The 18,498-nt window shown below is 37.2% G+C and overlaps 3 protein-coding genes across 4 annotated transcripts; all 3 read left to right on the forward strand.

The window, feature by feature from the left end:
* The first annotated feature begins 3,326 nt into the window (after positions 1–3,326).
* LOC137938338 (uncharacterized) lies at positions 3,327–9,686 on the forward strand. 2 transcript variants are annotated; one of them, XM_068783317.1, is made up of 4 exons: positions 3,327–5,729; positions 5,890–6,497; positions 7,100–7,309; positions 9,238–9,686. In XM_068783317.1, exons 1-4 carry the CDS (start codon positions 3,407–3,409, stop codon positions 9,454–9,456), a joined length of 3,360 nt encoding a protein of 1,119 aa, XP_068639418.1. In that variant the 5' UTR covers positions 3,327–3,406; the 3' UTR covers positions 9,457–9,686. The 2 variants fall into 2 exon arrangements, with proteins under 2 accessions (XP_068639418.1, XP_068639420.1); XM_068783319.1 differs by lacking the exon at positions 7,100–7,309.
* Positions 9,687–10,405: 719 nt separating this feature from the next.
* On the forward strand, positions 10,406–13,957 carry LOC137938411 (uncharacterized). The gene is made up of 3 exons (XM_068783376.1): positions 10,406–10,637; positions 11,539–11,697; positions 13,426–13,957. The coding sequence occupies exons 2-3, from the start codon at positions 11,544–11,546 to the stop codon at positions 13,683–13,685; spliced, it is 414 nt and encodes a 137-aa protein (XP_068639477.1). The 5' UTR covers positions 10,406–10,637; positions 11,539–11,543; the 3' UTR covers positions 13,686–13,957.
* A 2,246-nt stretch (positions 13,958–16,203) lies between these two features.
* Positions 16,204–18,493, forward strand: LOC137943190 (F-box/LRR-repeat protein At4g14103-like). Its single transcript, XM_068788884.1, has 4 exons — positions 16,204–16,274; positions 16,658–17,665; positions 17,880–18,044; positions 18,126–18,493. The coding sequence occupies exons 2-4, from the start codon at positions 16,673–16,675 to the stop codon at positions 18,378–18,380; spliced, it is 1,413 nt and encodes a 470-aa protein (XP_068644985.1). The 5' UTR covers positions 16,204–16,274; positions 16,658–16,672; the 3' UTR covers positions 18,381–18,493.
* Positions 18,494–18,498: the final 5 nt, after the last annotated feature.

Below are 18,498 nucleotides of genomic sequence, written 5' to 3' on the forward strand. Positions count from 1 at the left end.
ATTTGTTGGTTGTGTTGGCTATTCTTAGTTCAACCATGTTAGCCCACTAAGGCGTGATTTAACTATAGGCCTATTGTCATGGTGTCATTCCTCTCTTTTTTATAAAAACAACATTGAGTTTAGGCCTATTGTTATGTTTGTAGAGGACATGTTATCCCCTTCAAATTGGCCAACTTGGATGAGAACAATATATGTGAGACAATAGTAGGGAGGCAACATGAAGGAAAAAAAAAAACTCTGAAAAGTCTAATTAGAGGTTAAAACCCTAATTGTAACGCATGAACTAAAAAAATAGTAAAACATGTAAGTAACACAAATAATAAAAAAGTTCAAAACCAATGATAGAGTGATATTGAGTTAGTGTTTCTCTCTTTTCTTCTTTTTCTTCTTTCTTCTCCTAACCCTTTGTAAACATTACCAGAAGGCTCTAGAAATCAACAAGGAACTAACCGAACCATTAAAGAAAATTATCCCCTTCAAATTGCCCAACTTGGATGATAACAATATATGTGAGACAATAGTAGGGAGGCAACATGAAGGAAAAAAAAAACTCTCAAAAGTCTGATTAAAGGTTAAAACCCTAATTGTAACACATGAAACTAAAAAAAATAGTAAAACATATAAGTAACACAAATAATAAAAAAGTTCAAAACCAATGATAGACTGATATTTGAGTTTGACTAGAAAATGTGATAATAATCAAGTAGAAATAACTTGAATAAGACTTTGAGGGAATAGTTTCAATTACTTATAGTTTGTCGAGTTGAGTAAACCCAAATTGTGCTACTTGGAGCTTAAATAGAGCCAAGAGTGACAAAAAAAAGTCACCTAAATGACAACACAAAATCACCCACCTAAGGGTAAGAGAAGAAAACCCATTTAAGGTCAGCATAAAAACACTCAATTAAGGGCAAAACACATCACAAGTATCACTAATGCCTTTGTAACCTAGGAAAAAATTCCTTAAAAAATACTTTATAGAAAACTAAGTAAACTGAAACCACATCTTCTCAAATGAACCAAGTTCTAAATGTTTTTTTCCAACTATAAATAGATTAATTGGTTTTACAAATATGATCTTTAGATCATTCACTACAAACCTCAATGTATAGTGCATATGGATTTTCTCCTTTAAGTCACCATGCAAAACACCATTCTTTATATCAAACCGATTAAAGTCCCATTTTGATAATCCACCAATGCTAATCCAACTTTAAATTTTATTTCACTTTATAGAAGCATTTGCATTCAACCATTTTTTTCATACGACTTAGCAACAATAACCTGTTTTCAATTTTCATGTGTTACTTCAATTTTGGCTAACATTGCATATAACCATTTACTATCTTTATAAACTTCTTCCGAATGTAAGGGTTAGAGAATTCGTGCAATGCTATTGAGTAAAACATGACACACAATTAGTCCAATAATCCACTGCTCGTAAGGAAATTGCTTCCTAGACACTTGTAATTATTAGTGCTTTGATCAAATGGTTCTAAACCTAGAGGTGTTTTATTAGTACACTATACTGCTGATTGAAGTATATTTTAAAGTGGTTATGGGACCACCTTGTGCATTTTTCGATATCAATTAAATCGACAAAGGGAGCATATTGTGTAGTACTAAATTGTTGACTTGTATAGTTGTTTACTATTTGATCCCTCTCTTGTTGAGTTGATTGAGTTGGTGAAATAAAAAATTTTCATAGAATAGCCATATCCAAAAAAGAGACCTTTTATGAGCTTTCACAAGTAATTTATTCATGAAGAGTAGAATCCATGCGAATAAATGCAAAGTAGGTTGAGCTTCTCAATGCATTATATATAATTGAGTAGTTGGTGAGATAAACACTCTTAAGGGAACATATTATTAAGTGAGAATATTGTCGATCTATTTAGCACATACAAAACTATACAGAAGGCCTTTATCCACAAAAGCTTTGGTACTTGTTGAAGTAGTTTGAGTGGTATTTTATGTAATTATGAAAGAGAGAGGTATAAGTTGTAATTAGTGGTTAACTTAAGTATTCTATTTTATTCTTATGTATTAGGACATCCATGCCCCACCTATATAAATAAGAAGGGAGGGGGAGGAGCAAAAACTCATGTTCCCTCTTAACCCCTAAAGTTTCCCTCCTCAACTTGTGCTCTTGCCTTCTCCTTCTCATCTTCTCTTCTCTTCTTCCTTCATTCTTCCTACTTCTTTCTTCTTCTTCTTCTCAAACCAAGTTATCCATGGATTAAACCCTAGAATATAGGATAACACTTCTTATATACAATCTCGTTTAGTTGCGAATAATCCTCTAAAACTTAAGATATATATGCAATTCGCCTCTATCACTATTTAAGGTGGTGATTGTGTTGTTTAATAATTTTTCTTCCATGAGAAAATGTTTTGAAATATTACAAATAGTTAGACTTGTTGTGTTCATGAAGTATAGACATGCGTAATGAAAAAAATACCAATAAAGTGGGAGATGGTCCCCAAACATCAATATGTACAAACTCAGGTCGATGAGATGTAAGTGTCATGCTAGAAGTAAAGGGCAAATGTTTGTGTTTTCCGGTTGGTGACAATTACACATGGATGGAACCATATCTTTATTAAATAAAATTAATTGTTGTTGACATCAATTGTTCAAAGTGTCATAAAAACAACGTCCTAATAGTAGATATCAAGACTCATTGATCTTGCTAAGTGTTGTTGTTGGGGCCTATGAGAGCTAGGGTTGTTACATATATGGACTTGTTAATGCCTTTGAGAGTAACAACAAATGATTCCCTTCATGGAATCTAATTTGACCAGGGATTCCAACTAAAATCGATCGGGTCATGATTGTTTGCTTAGATACCATGAAAAATTGGACAAAAGAGTAAAAGAATAATAAGATGATAAAGAATAATAAGATGATTCATGTGGTTCAGGATAAATTCCCTACTCCACCAAAGTGATTTCCTTCGCTATAAACTGATTGTTCTAACACTTGGTTTTTTTTTTTTATTTCCCTAATTAGAATATAGGATAATTACAATCATGCCCCTTATTAGTGCAAATACAGGAAAGTAGTTTCACCATCTACACAATGCTCAGTATAAACTTTTTATCTTTTTTTTTTTAAGATTTATGAAGTTTTTATTATTTTCTATCTTATCCATATTTTAGAACTCCAAGAGAGCATCCGACACGTCTCGGACTGGCCAAACCCGAGATTATTCCCGAGATGTCTCTCGGAGTCGAACCACCGCTTTGGGGCTTGGACGTCGCCTCGTTGCTTCTCTGAGGTTTACAAAATTTTGAGCAGTAAGACTACTCCCGCGTCGTTTCAATTGAGAATTGAGACCGACTCCCAGGGAAGTTCTGTTTCTGTTGCTTCAAGTTCGAACTGTGATGAACTGGGGTTACTTCGATGGAGGCTTTGTATACGCCATCTTTATCGACATCAAAATTTTCTGTTGCAGTTTCACCCTTTAAACCTAGTCCTCTCTCTGCTTATCAAATCTCTTCAATTTTAACTTCCGGTCACCATAGTCAATATAGTCTACTCTTGAAGTGTACTTCGCGGATCTCCAGCGGCGAGGCTTCGTGCATTTTTGCACATTTTGGACGCGGTTCGCGGCGACGTAACTCGCTAAGGGAAAAACTCAATGATGAAGCTCAGGTGCGTATCAGTAAAGACTTTCTCCATCCGAAGCTCGATTTGAATAGCCAAAATAATGTCCCCAACCAGAACGTGAAATTTGAACTAAAAAAGAATGATGGTGAGTCGGAACATAACTGTTTCCCGGATGGCGGTGGAGGTGGCGGTGGAGGTGGAAGCGAGGTTGGAACTGTGGGCAAATCAAATTCTTCTGGCGAATCCCTCCTCTGGCGTAAATTGGAGGATTGGATTGATCAGTACAAGCAGGATGCTGAGTACTGGGGAATTGGGTCTTGTCCAATTTTTACAATCTATCAAGATTCCAATGGGAATATTGAACGCGTCGCAGTTGATGAGGACGAGATCATTAAAAGAAGTCAAATTGAATCCTGTTCTCTCAAGCTCCAGCAGGTAGAGGAACATGACGTAGGTGGTGTGAATTCAAAAATATCAAGGGCGAAAGTCGTTGCCAGAGAGATTAAAAATGGCAACTATAAGATCCCAGAAAATAGCTCTATCGCTAAGTTTGTAATTGAGGAGAAAAAATCTTTTTCTGTAGAGGGGCCTGGCTCAATTACTTTGAAGGGAGATTCGATTTCACGTGTTGGGATTGCACTCTTGTGTGGATGGTTTGCATTTTGGGTGATTAAGAATTTTTTTTTGGTTAGAAATGACAAGAGGCAATTGACTAGCGAAGAAAAGGAAATGCTAAGAAGAAAAATGAAAGTCAGGATGGAGACAGAAAGAGAAAGCAGTAGCTTGGAAATTCTTGGGGATAACCATGATATTTCTGTTGGAGCAGCCAGGCGGCCTCAGTTAGATAAGCATGAACTCCTGCAAAGCATTTTACAAGCAAAGTTGTCTAAGGAGCCCTTTGCATTATCAGATCACTCAAGTAATATATCTCAAAATTCTACTGATTATAGTCAGAAAATCCTTGAAATTCAAGAGATGGCTAGGAAGGCCAGGGATTTCAAGTGTCTGGAATCTGCTCAACTTGAAAAAGATGAACCAGACATTGATTCATCAGCAACTCAGTGGAGTGTTAGCGGTGAAAAGCACAATAACAACAGTGCTTTGAGCACATCACATCTGGATTGTGAGAAATTTCTGAGTAACGGATCAGATAACAGCAGTTCTCATGTTACCAGTAGGACCTTAGATATGGAAGGCGAGCTAGAAAAGAAGAAAGATGTTGATAATCCAAGTGATTCTGGCAATGTTATCTTCAATATTAATGACATTAGGAGAGAGAGTGGTTCTCATGACCCACTTTATGACAATTCATCTACTTCACAAGAAAGTTCTGTGAGCACAAAACCAAAGATAATAAAATCAGTCAGAGAAGCTAGGGAGTATCTCTCGAAAAGACAGGAACTTTATGTAGGAAATGGGATTTCTGACCATGTTCTTGCAAATTCTACAGACTCTAATGGACAACCAAATCAGGTAATCAGTTGGGGGTACAAAAAGAATGAACTTCCTCATATAATCAATGCTTCAAGTCCCGCTTCAGAAGACAGCATGCATGGAAAAGAGGATTCTCATGACCTTCCCAGATCCTCTGAGCAACCTGAAACATCTCCAGATGATGAGTCGGTGTGCACCAATGGTTTTGAAAAAAATTATGATGCATGTGATCTTTCAATGCATGTAGAATGTTCCTCTGAGGTCTCTACTGATACAAGTAGCTTTCAAAGTGATAAACCTCATAAAACCAGTCAAAGTTGGATTGAAGAAAATTTTGAGGAATTGGAGCCAATAATTAAGAAAATAGGCGATGGTTTCAGAGAGAATTACCTGGCAGCAAAAGACAATGTACAGGAAGATCCCAGCTTGACTTTTGATTTGAATCTACTTAAAGAGGACCTTGATGCGTTGGAATGGATGAAGGATGAAAGTCTTAGAGATATTGTATTTCGTGTTCGAGAAAATGAGCTTGCTGGGCGTGATCCATTTCACATGATGGATGCTGAGGATAAGTGTGCATTCTTCATGGGTCTAGAGAAAGTGGCTGAGAGAAAGAACAGTAAGCTGGTGAGTGTACATAAGTGGATCCATTCTAAGGTTGAAAATCTGGACTATGGAGCAGGTATCCAGTTCTGCTCATTGCATCTTTCCTCATTCCATCAGTGCATCCTTTAAGTTTTATGTTTTAGTGTAAGCTCTTAAATGTTGCGTCCTCAATGTTCCTTCTATATTCACTCTTATAAGTTGAATATTTATTTATTAATTTTTTTTTTCTTTTGTAGATGGTATTAGCTTGGATGACCCACCAGAAAAATTTGTTGCTCGATGGAAAGGTCCCCCGGTTGATGAAGATCCACAATTTCTAAAGAACTTGCAAGGCCAGCAAAAGCTGTTCTCACAAAACCTTGAACATTCACATGCACCAGATCAACGTGTAGTGAATGAGCATAAAGTAGCATCTGAGCAACCTTCTTCGTATGGGTCTCAAAAATTAAGGCATGTAAGTCCCCCCAAAACAGTGATAGAGAGCAGCAGTGGTTCTACCAGAGCTGGCAACAAAAAAGGAAAAGAGCATTGGGAGCATACTAAGAAATGGACCCAAGGATTCCTTGAAGTTTATAATGCTGAATCAGACCCAGAAGTTAAATCTACAATGAAGGAGTTTGGAAAGGATCTGGATAGGTGGATCACCGAAAAAGAAATACAGGAAGCAGCTGATTTGATGACACATATCCCGAAAAGGAGGCGAAAATATATAGAGAAGAAACTGGACAAACTTAAAAGGGAGATGGAAATGTTCGGTCCACAAGCAGTTGTTAGTAAGTATAGAGAATATAGTGAAGCAAAGGAAGAAGATTATCTCTGGTGGCTGGATCTTTCCTTCATACTGGTACATATTATATTAATTCAATACATGCACTTGGTGAAGTCTTGGTCGATTAAAACCAATCTTACAATGGAACTAATAAATAATAGAGCAGAATGGAGTACTCATGTAACCAACTGTGGTGTAGTTATGGCAATGCTTAGGACAAAGACTTGGTGAGAGTCAGAGCTCTATCTTGGGAACAGTTTTTTCAGTGGCTAAAGTTGAAAATTTTAGGGTTTAGATTGGTGAGGATAGTTAGACTGTGCAAACCTAAAAATATTATCTACATAATGCCTAATATTTATAAGTACGTTAGCTTTTTTTTTTTTGAAAGTCTTAAGTACTTTAGTTTCAGTAAAATATTTCTATGGAGAGTGATATAAATCATATTACTTTTTATACATTTTACAATCTTTCCTTCAATATGAATTTGTCACAAGTTGACCTCATTTGACCTGTCTCGAGTGTGAAAACTGAGAAGATTTTATTTTAGTTACAATTTAGGTTGAAAAGTTTCTACATTTGGTTGGGTCAAAGTTGGATCCAACCTGAATCAACCTGGCTCAACTTCCAGCTACGTATTGGTGTGGGTTCTTATCTGTTGTTTCATTTGTCATTTGCAGTGCATTGAACTATATAGAGTAGAAGATGGTGTCCAAGTGGTTGGGTTTTACACCTTAGAGATGGCTCAAGATCTTGAACTAGACCCAAAGCCTCGCCATGTGATTGCTTTTGAAGACCCCTCAGATTCAAAAAACTTTTGTCACATCTTACAGGCCCATCTTGAAATGCTTGGAAACGGCAGTGCTTTTGTTGTTGGCCAACCCCCAAAGGTAAACTATTGAGCTTTGATGTTATGATTTCTGTGATGGATACGGAATCTGTGCATGGTAATTTTGTTGGTTGATGGGTGATAAGCCCTTGCACGAGTAGATGAATTCTAGAAAGGTGGATTCCATTAAGAACCCTCCCAAGGGAAGTATACATGAAAAGGAATACAACAAAGACAAAAATCTACATGTTGTTTTCATTACATGAATACCAGATGTTGGTTTCCTTTGTGCACTTATTAACTATAATTTAATCGGAAGGCTGATGAAATTTCTGGTTGCTGTGGAAGAGATACATATGGGAGGCAAAGGTGGTCTCATTGTGATGCCTTTTCTATTCTAACTGTACCTTATGTTAGTTACACTTTGGAAAACACTCTTATATACTCAATTTTGGCTATGAACCTTTCCAAAAGTTGACTCATATTTTTGTCAACTATGAATAGAACCTTTGAACATTCAAATGGAGGGACCACTGTTAAGAGCGTACATTGTAATTTAGGAGGTTGGTACATAAGGAGGGCAATTTAGTAACTACAGGGAGGTCACTCATGTCTAGTAGGAGTCTAGAGTCCATTAGGAGTGTTTTGTTTGTCCTGATTGATAAAGACTTTTAGTAAGCGGAGTTGTTGTTCCAAATAGAGAGTCTAAATTAGGAAAGTTATTGGGCGTAGGTATTAAAGCAAATAAAGAGTCCAAATTAGGAAAGTCCTAGTTGGTTTATGTTTAGTTTAGGAAAGCCCTATGTTTGCTTAAATTGTAAGTTGTTCGTTTTGCTTTATGAAAGAAGAGAAAGTTTAGCTGACGGCCAGTGGCCTAATGGTCACTGGCGCAATTGATTTTTAGTTCGGTTTTTTTCTTTTTCAAAAAAAGAAGAGAATTTAGAGGGGAGTTTACGCTGAACTCTCTCCTCTTTTGCGTTATTTTCTCTCCTCCTCTGGTCTATTTTCTCACCTGTTCACTCTCCTTCTCTAACTTCCTATTTCCTTCTATTTTCTTCTCTTTCTTTCTTCCCCTATCTAATCCAAAATCCTGGTTTTATAACAACCACTCAATTGGTTGGATCATTAAGAAAACATTCCATCATGTTTTATTTTGGCCTAGCAAATTCCCAGATCCCTGCCATCAGCTTAGTTTCATTATCAGGGACAACTGGACGTCAGTGGTTTCCTCAGGATTAGACCCCTCCTTAGAGGGCATGTCACCTTAAAGTGGATACTTTAAGCTTAATGTTCCTGACAGCTCTCAAGAAGTATCCAAGGCCTGCAGTTGGTGGTGCTATCCATGACTCTTTAAGTGGAATACTCATCTAGTCTATTATGCTCCTTTTATTCTCTTTGATTGTACAGAGTTTTATTTGCTTGCTCCACTCCTTTAGCTACAGAAACACTTTGATTGGCTATATGATCCCCTCATTGTTGAGGGGGATTTGACAGTTGTCATTGGTTGGGCATTATGAAAGAAAACTTTCCCTTGATACTGGATTAGTACCTGGAGGCATACTCCACCCAGACTCGGGCAATTCATTGGCGGATGAACTTGCAAAACATGGGGCATCAAAGCAGCTTCTTGTTGTTTCTGAATCCCCTTTCGTGATTTATACTCTTTGTATTTTCTATTAATTATTCCTTTTTAATGGGATTTTGACTTTTTTTAAATCAATAAATATCTCCCACTCTTTCCTCTCCCCTCCCCCACTGACTATCTTGTTGATATCGTAGCTAGCAGTAAACCTTTTATTAACATCTGATATGGGAAATTTGATTCCAAATGATTTGTCTATTTTTTTTTTTGCTTTTTTATGTAGTTTAGTTTTTCTCGTCATCATGTAGATTATTTCTTAATCTCTTTTTTATTGTGCTGAAAATAAATAAAGAAATAAATAAATGAAGGCATTTTGATGTTTCTGACTATATTATGAATCTCTGCAGGATGTCTTTCGACAGGCCAAAGCCAATGGTTTTAATGTTACCGTGATAAGGAAGGGTGAAATTGAATTGAATGTGGATGAAACATTGGAAGAAGTGGAAGATGATATTATGGAAATTGGAAGCAAAATGTACCATGATGAGATAATGCGTGAGCGATCAGTAGATATGGGTACCTTGATGAAGGGAGTGTTTGGTGTTCGGAAATCCATTAGGAGGTAAGTTTCATTACACTTTTTTAAACTGGGTTTAACTGTATGCAAATATGTTTGACAGATGAACATGCTTGCGGAGATTTTTGTGGCAGAGCAAAAATTAAACTGATGAATTGAACAGAAGACTTGATTTACCTTGTATGTTGAAGGAGGCAGTGGGTCAAAATCACTCTCCTATTGGGACGATTGGTTTGTACAAAAAGCTCGTGATGATCAAATGAATCGTTAATTACTACTTTCACCTAGAGAAATGAATCACCCCATTTCTTAACAAAACGATGGAAAGTGAAATTCCATCTCTCAAAGTTGGAATTTTGCTTTCCATCATTTCTTGTCTTTCATCCTCCTTCCATCTTTCTTCTTCCTTCGTTTATTTCTTATTTTTATTAACTATTAAATGTATAAAATTATTATATATTTAAATATTAAATTATCCGTACTTGATAAATAAATATTTATTATTTATATTTTTTATATAATTACTTAAAAATTATGATTATTTATCATTGTTTGAAATAAAGTAATTACGAATTTAATTCATCACTTTAAATAAATATAAATCATTACTTTATTTTTATTAATTGAATTATTTTAATTATATAACATAAACGTGTATTGAATTATAATTTGTCTTTAAGATTCAAATTTATGTTATCAAATTAAAATTTTATTTTATGATTAGAGTAGTCAATACCAGATTTATATAAACTAATTAAAAGTATTTATAATTTATAATGACTTATAATAGCACGGATACCCTCCTTTCTTAGTTATTTGATCATAAATCTATTTTATCAATAGCTTCCATTTTCACTTATCATAATAATGTTACAATGACATAAAAGTTTATATTTAATTATATTTTTATAGGCTATATTAATTTAAAAAAATTAATTCCTTAAGGAAAATAGATTTTCAGGAATTCATTTTCACCTTTTCTTTCCTGATCTACTTTCCAAAAGCGAGAAGGGTTCCTGTAGTGTTTCTGATAGAAGAGGAAAACCTGGCTTCAGGTTAACGTACTGTTTCGTTCTCCCAAAAAAATCTGATTTACAGATCTCTCCTGAGGTTCGATTTTCTTTGTCAAAAGCGAGGAGGGTCTTTTGTTTGCGTGCACGAACATCTTTGACGGGCTCCAGCGGGGAGAAACTAAGCTCCTGTTTCCTACTGCTTTCTTTTTCTCTGGAGGTATCTATGCATCGTCTGTGTCTTTAATCTATTATTTGGCGAGTTAGGATTTACACTGCTTTTGTTTCCAATATAAATATTGCCCGTTGATTTCTAGTATACCAATTTTTGGTATTTTTAGGATATTTAGGTTAGTGGGTACTCCTCAAAATCGATTTTGTTGCCTTTTACGATCTTTCGATCTGTGAAGAGTGTTCTTGATTTGGTGCGTCAAGTTTTTTCTAGACAGTGGTGACTTTAACTTCAAAAGAAGAGTACGTCCACGTTTCAACATTTGGGTATACGCGTCTTCTCTACTTCAATCAAATCAAGGATTAATGTCGCTTGTAAATTCCTAAAATACCTTTGGGAAGCTGGGTGTCTAATGGTCTTATAGAAGCTTTTCCGCGAAGATGGACATCTGTCTTTCTAAGACAGTACTAAATTCCCATCCAAAAACAAAAGAAAGGGGATCAATCTTATGGTTTATGGACTAGCTTGTTCAAGTAAAATGCTGGTTATAATCTATAACTTGGCAAACATGGATGGAATTTAACTGAGGAAAGGAGGATAGTACATGGATGTTCTTCTAGTTCAATTCAAGATACTGATACACTTGGATTTTTGTTGCTTAAAACGTTATTAAGGAAGCTTGAGGTAGACTGCTATCCATATGCCCTGTTGTGGCCGGCTCTACTGCTTTGCAGTTTTGCAGTAGTTATCTCTTTCTTTTCCCTTGTGTCGCGTGATATGGGTTGCTTCAATGGTTCTTTCTCTTTTTTCAATGAATTGACTTTCTCATTGAAATGTGAATGAAGAATGATGCACTCAAAGTGTTTTTTGCAAGCATACTAGTCCTCTTTTGCTCACAGTCTTCTAGTTGGTATGCTTGTTTTTGACTGCACTTGTTTAATTTTTGCAGGAAGAATGTCAGAATATGAAAATGTTGTTGGAGGGAAACTGAGGCTTAAAGGAAAAGCTTTGGATGTGAAGGCTGGTGGAGTTAAAAAGAAGAAGAAGAAGAATCACAATCATCAGCATGAAAGGGAGTCTCAACTAACAGATACTGCACTTTCAAAAGGTTTCAGATCTTTTTTGGTTCTAGATATGATTAATTTATTTCTTTTACTTGTCTTGGTCTTATATTTCTAGCCTGTTTAAATGCTTATATTATTGTTTTCAAGATTGTGTAATATTGTAATTGAACTGTTCATTGTTATTTCCGTGAAATTCCCCCATCTAGAGAAGCGATTTCAATAACTGTTCAAAATGAAAGTAACTGGAACACATGTGTGTTAGATGTTGTTTTACTGTGGTGCCCTTCTTCTACATAAACATTTTTCGACAAAAAATTGCACATTTTTATGCATAATATGCAATAATTAAATTTCTCATGACTTTTATTTTAATTAGGGTATGCTTATTGAACCAAAGAAAATAGTTGGGTTCTTGTAACATATAATATTAGCTCTTCAGTTTTATTGCGAGACTTTATTTTTTACTTAGAAGTGCACCACTGATTGATATTCTAAGGTACTAGTTGATTCTTGGAAGGGCTTTCTTCAATTTAATGGAATAACTTTTTCTGTAGTAGATTAGTAGTTCTTGAAGGATGCAATTAAATTCTATAAAATTTTTGGGCAGCTTTTGAGAACAGTGCTTCTTTATTGTGTGTTTTTTTTCCTCAATCACATTACTCTTTTATGCTTACATTCTCAGTAACTGAACAATTCGACAGAGGAAGATAATCCTAGCAAAACAACATTGAAATTTTTGTTGTTATGCGTTTTGGAACTATGTGTATTTTTGCGGCTGCAAGGTATAAGATTTAGTAGACATGCAATTCATAGGGCTAGCAGACTTTGCTTCTCGTTCTTTGTTATCCGCATGTCTATGCTCATAGACCCTGGTGATTTTGGCTCTGCTTAGTTTTCTTTCTTTCTCCGACTAGCTTATACCTATGCAAAAAATAAAAAAGTAAAAAAAGCTCACAACTTGTGATTATCAAAGGTGTTTTCTATCAATTGAAGAATCTTATCCTCAATACAATGTAAAGTAATCTTCCAAACCACACTTAACTTTTGAAAGACTTGTAGCAAGTTGAGCTGAACTGATGTGAGATTCTGAAAGGTTATATTTTGTCACATTTAATGATCAAATGTGTTTCGAGTTCAGAAAAGAATAAATCAAGGTGTAGGTAGTGTTAGAGATTGCTGTCATTGATCTTCCAAGATAGAAAAAAGGAATTGAGATCTTCAACCTGGAGGAATATTACACAAAGACTTTGACATGGTCCTGTCCCATAACAGTGAGGATTTTCATCCTTTGCCAATATGCAGGAGTAAAAAAACACGCTTGGATTGTTTGACTAGACCCTGTTTTTATTTGTTTTATTTTTACTTGTTTTCCAGACAAACTTCACTAGTGGTACTTTAGGTAGAAATATGCTTGAACTGTTGCCGTACAGCAGTGGCAATTTGGTGGCCTTGGTTACCTTGAATCCTCTACATTGTTCTTTCTTTATAGTTTAAAAAAAAAAAAACATTGTTCTTTCTTTCAAATACTTTCCAATAATGAGCCATATAATCATTCTTCTATTTTCCTATCAAAAGTAAGTAGCATCCTGTAAAATTAAACTTTTAAATTTGGTTAAGTCTTTTCTGCCTCGAGGGAACTTATTTCGTTCAATATTTTGAACCTTACAGTTCACCATAGCCCACAGTGATACTATTCCTGAGTGACTTGATCCAGTTGGTGTTTACAGCTAGCAGGAATGATTTCTTTTTTTGGTGATGGCTTTGCTCATTAGGTGAAAGTGTGGGACAGGAGGAGCACCCTGCGGAGGATGAAAATGAAATTGAGAAGTTGGGGGATGAAGCACCTCCACCACCTTGTGATGATAATCTTACACCAGCTGAGAGGCGATACATCGAACAAAGAAAGCAGATTGAAACGCATCGGCTGGCCAAAAACTCGAACAAATCGCACCGAGACCGGATTCAAGACTTTAACCAGTATTTGGCTAATCTCAGCGAGCACTATGACATTCCAAAAGTTGGCCCCGGCTAATATGTCTGTACTGAGAGTTGCTCTCCGATACTGGACTTGTTCGGATGGACCGGCGCTGTTCTGGTTGTTGTTTGTAAGTTGTAAATGATCAGGGCAAGTAACTGCAGTTTCTATAGTTTATGAAGACAGGGCTAATGAGCGTCCGAATTGTGTAATGAATTTACATTCCTGAGCTCAAATAGAGCGTTTTGGTAGTTGATACTGAAACCCAACTTTTATTAATTGCTATAGTTAGATATTATATTTGGGAACTTATAAATATGATACAATGACTGTCTTCAGATTTCTCAAACAGCCTCTCGACTCCTCCACGCACCTCTACCCGTAGCTTCGCCATAGATAATTTGTTGCATTAAAAAAAATATAAAGAAGAACTCGAGTAATCGAAGGGCTAAATTATCAAATTAACACCAAGCCAGTTAAAGTGGTTACATTGGGAGCAATTCTGAGCAAGTGTGCTATACCGAAGATCTCCATTTCAGTGTTACTTGTTTTCAGTTCCAAGCAAGAGGCCTTTGAGAGAATATTAATCTCTTTACTTCTGGCTTGAGCAAGATCCTTCAAGAACACAAAAATCAATTTTTATCGTTGGGCTAGCGGAGAAATATTTAGCAAATGTAATTTGTTCAGGAGGAATATACCAGATTCCGCCAATTCTGCAGGTGAATAGTCTTGGCATGCTTGAGATACCCAAGAACAATCCTCCACCGAGGAAGCAATTCTTCTGTGTCCATGAAGTTGACGGCGGCGTGAAGTAGATAACCCAAATCCCTATACTCGTACTTAGAAGGTCATGAGGTTAGGTGCGGAAATCTCCACGGAGTTGTTTTTCATTGGTAATGCATGAGTTACAGCTTCTTGAGACTCCAAGAGACGATCTTGAATGCTGGACTGTTGTAGCAGTAATCCAAGCTCAACTCCACGAGTAGCGGACTTCCCAAAATGAGACTCGGAACCGCTTCGTCGCTCATTTTGACATCATCCAGAAGGATAGATTTCAGATGAGAAAAACTAAACCGAAGCATGGAATCAAGCGAGCAGTAACAGAGATTCAGAAGCCCAAACCGCCCGTGGGTGACCGGCACAGGAGAAAATGATAGGTGGGTCACCCTCATGATCAGTCCCGTAAGATCGTCGGTAACCGTTTCGCCGAGGATGGAGAGCTTCGACGATCTTACGAACGGCGAAGAGGACCCAGGAATCTACGTGGGACGAGTAGCGATGTTCGCAACCGAACCATTTGGAAGTTGGTAAGGGAAGCGACGGCGAAGAGGATGAGAGATCTGTCGACGAAATCAGAGTAGAGGCGAGGGTCATAGGGGTCGGGGAACACGCGTTGGTCGAAGCCCAAGTTGGAGATGAAACTGTAATCTGAACATCAATGATTACAGTAAAATTGACACATCGAATTTGTGCAGCTTACCTAGTTTAATGGCTCTGAGATGGAGAGGAAGGAGATGAAGTGGAGGACGAGATGGTCTAGAAGATCGATGAAGTGGAATGAGCGATCGACGGCCGTCTTTGTCCGACACGGGGGAGAGGGTTTGCTCCGGAGATAAATTTCTCATCACTTAAAAACCGGCCTTGAGAAACCTGTCCTCGGCAGCCATTTTTGCATGGTAGTGTGGAGAAGACGGCTAGGTGGGTACGGCTCATGGTTCAGATTCGATTTCGGAATTGCCGGACCGGTTGGTTCAGTAAAAAATATTTGAAATTCAAACAAGATCTCATTTAAAAGAGTACTATAGGGAAAATACCACAACACTTATCGAATAAAATTTATTTAAATTAATAAAAAAACTCATTTTAAATGAGAACATAATCTCTAGAGAAAGGATACACGAGTCTAAGGATTGTGCTGAGTTGTCCATTTTTATTACGGACGGAGATCTCCAGAGATAGGATACACGAGTCTAAGGATTGTGTTGAGTGGTCCGGACGGAAATCTCCAGAGAAAGGATACACGAGTCTAAGGATTGCGCTACGTGGAGTTGTAAGTAGAAAACTTGTAACGTTTTTGAATTCGATACCGTACACATGGGGATATTAATGAGGAGCGGATTGCCACCTAATATTTCCAAAATAGGAATAAGGTTAGCTTCTCATCTCGGCAAAAAAAAACTGAGTAATCAGAAAAAACCCGGTTTTTGGGAAAGATTGGTTTTTTTTTACCCTAGAAGATTTTATTTTTTATATTTATTTTTATATTTTAAAATAAATTAATTTTAAGAAATTATTATTTCCTTTTTATGGGGGTACGATAGAAAAAATAAATGATTTAAATAAACAACTCTTATATCTTTTAAGATAAGCCGGGGTGAGTTGGGTTTGAATTTCCAACCCCATCAGGGCGGGGTCTTTAAAAACCGGGCCCGAATCCAACCGGGTCTCTGACATCTGCTTCCGTTGCGTTCTTGGGTTGTTGACCGATGCTGCCGGTTACAGGTTCTATTTAATTTAATACGAGTGACCCCCTTCTCTTCTTCCCTCACATGCAGAAGAAGGCTCCGATGATGTCGTCTGGATTTATAATCTAGTCTGAAGTCTCAACAATCTCCTTTCCGGACAAACTCAGCGTCTCCCTTCCGGGTAATTTCTCTTTCCCAATTTTTTTACTCGAAATGAAATGTTGTCGCTGTGATTGTAGGCATGTTGCTGGGTTGGGTGCTTTCCTCCTCATGGGGCGAGAGTTTCTTGAATGCAAATATCCCTGTTTTCGTCGTTTTGGTCTTTCTTACTGGTTTTAATAATGTCTAGCGAGTAAATTTGTCCTCAAATGCTGAGATTTTTTTTGGGATTTCAAGCGTCGAGTTGGTTCACAGCAGAAAGAATAGTTATCTGACTGCAAAAACTGATCTTTATAGGTTTTTTAATCCCGTAAGCTTTATGGCCTTGTGTCTACTTGCCGTGCGATTATATCGGTTTCGTGTTTGTTGTTGACGACAAAGCATGATTTCCATTACCTATTGCAGTAGAAGATTTGAGCAATGGAGATGCCGGAGGCTATACATAGGGGAAAGAAGCCTCGCCTTAGTGAGAACGAGGAGAATGCTGATAGACTCAGTAAATTATCAGATAGCATCCTTTATGAAATCCTGTCGTACCTTCCCACCAAAACGGTTGTACATTTGAGCATTTTGTCAAAAAGATGGAGATACTTGTGGGCTTCCATTCCTTATCTCCAGTTCCCTCAACCTCTACCTCCAGTTTCTGTACCTGCTACTACTGTAGAAAAAATGAGAGCTCGGGCATGGAGGGACAAGTTCGTGGGTTTTGTTGATTCAGTACTATTTGCTCGTAATGCTTCGAAAATACAGAGCTTCTCCCTCAATTGGCGCTCCGAGGGGTCTGCAACTCGTCCGGCTAAATGGATCTCATATGCTGTTAGACATGGGGTTCAAGAAATTGATATCGGTTTCCGTGATGAAGGAAAACTGCCCCCTTGCCTTTTCACTTGTAATTCTCTGACAAGCTTGAAAATATATCTTTCTGACGGTCCTCTCGAACTTCCTTCTTCCATGAGCTTCAGCAGGCTGAAAACCTTGTATTTTCAGTGGGTTAGACTATCAGATGGCTCTAAGATCCGAGCACTCTTTTCAAGCTGCCCTGTCCTCGAGAACTTGACCTTGGACTCCTGCTCGCTTTACCTAGGCTTCAGGGCATTGATTGTTTCGACTCCGGCACTGAAGTATCTGGCTATACTTCATTGTGAGGGTTTTGCCCACACCACCTTCATCCTTTCTGCTCCCTCTATATCATCTTTCAAGTACATTGGCACGCCTGCACCCAACGAATATCGCCTTGCAATTTTGTCATCTTTGATTGATGCAAAGCTTGACTTGCGTAATTCCGGACTGGATATTCCTGATAACACGGCGCTTGCTCGTTTAACAGCAAAAGACCGTAGCCTCCGTGCGGTCAAACTGATTTATGGACTTCGACATGCTAAGACGTTGGAGCTATGTCATCGATGCATTGAGGTAGGATCTATTTCATCTCTTCTTTTCGTTGTTCATCGGTAAAATAGACACAAAAATAATTGATCATTGCTCTTCTTAATCATCACAAAGAATCAATTCTGACTCATCTATGACGAGTTACTGTATATCATCGAAGGATGAAGGATTGTCTTATTTTATTTGACGAATAAAAAAAATGTCTTGGTAATTAGTTGCATTTTTTTCCTTGTTGCAGTTTCTGGGAACATTTGAGCATCTTGATAAGTCTCTACCTTCAATGTTTTCCAATCTGAAATATTTGAAGATCAGTAGCCGCCTTTTTGAAAAAGAGATGCAATCCATTGTAACAGTACTCAAGACCGCTCCTAATGTGCAAACTCTTGTTCTAGAGTCTATCCAGGTAATCCTCATATTTCCGATCTTAGCAGAACTCTTTTTTTTTTTTTTTTTTTCATTTAACTTTCAGTTCATAATGACCCAGGTGAAAGATGTTATGTTGTGGGAAGGTGAGAAGATACCGTGGAAGCATACGATGGATCAACTGAAACAAGTTGAATTGATCAACTTTGTGGGAGCCAAACAGGAACTGGAGTTCCTGAAATTTGTTCTCAGGAATTTCAAGTTCTTGGAAAGAGTATTCATCACCCCCAAGATGCCCATAGCGCAAAATATTCTTAACGAGCAATTATCTTTTCCATCAATCTCTTCAATGGTTCAGATATGGGTCAGAAGGTGAAATTGATGAATTCACAGACTAGGAATGAATGACATCCTTTCTCTTTTGCTGGATTAGAACTCTATTCAAGCTGTTTTCTGTTAATTGGATTTTCTCCGGCTTAGTGTTTATCAGTTTT

This window comes from Aristolochia californica, unplaced genomic scaffold, assembly GCF_029961685.1.
Source record: "Aristolochia californica isolate CCGP_79_NKW_82.1479 unplaced genomic scaffold, dmAriCali1.0.hap1 SCAF_10, whole genome shotgun sequence".
Lineage (NCBI taxonomy): Eukaryota > Viridiplantae > Streptophyta > Magnoliopsida > Piperales > Aristolochiaceae > Aristolochia > Aristolochia californica.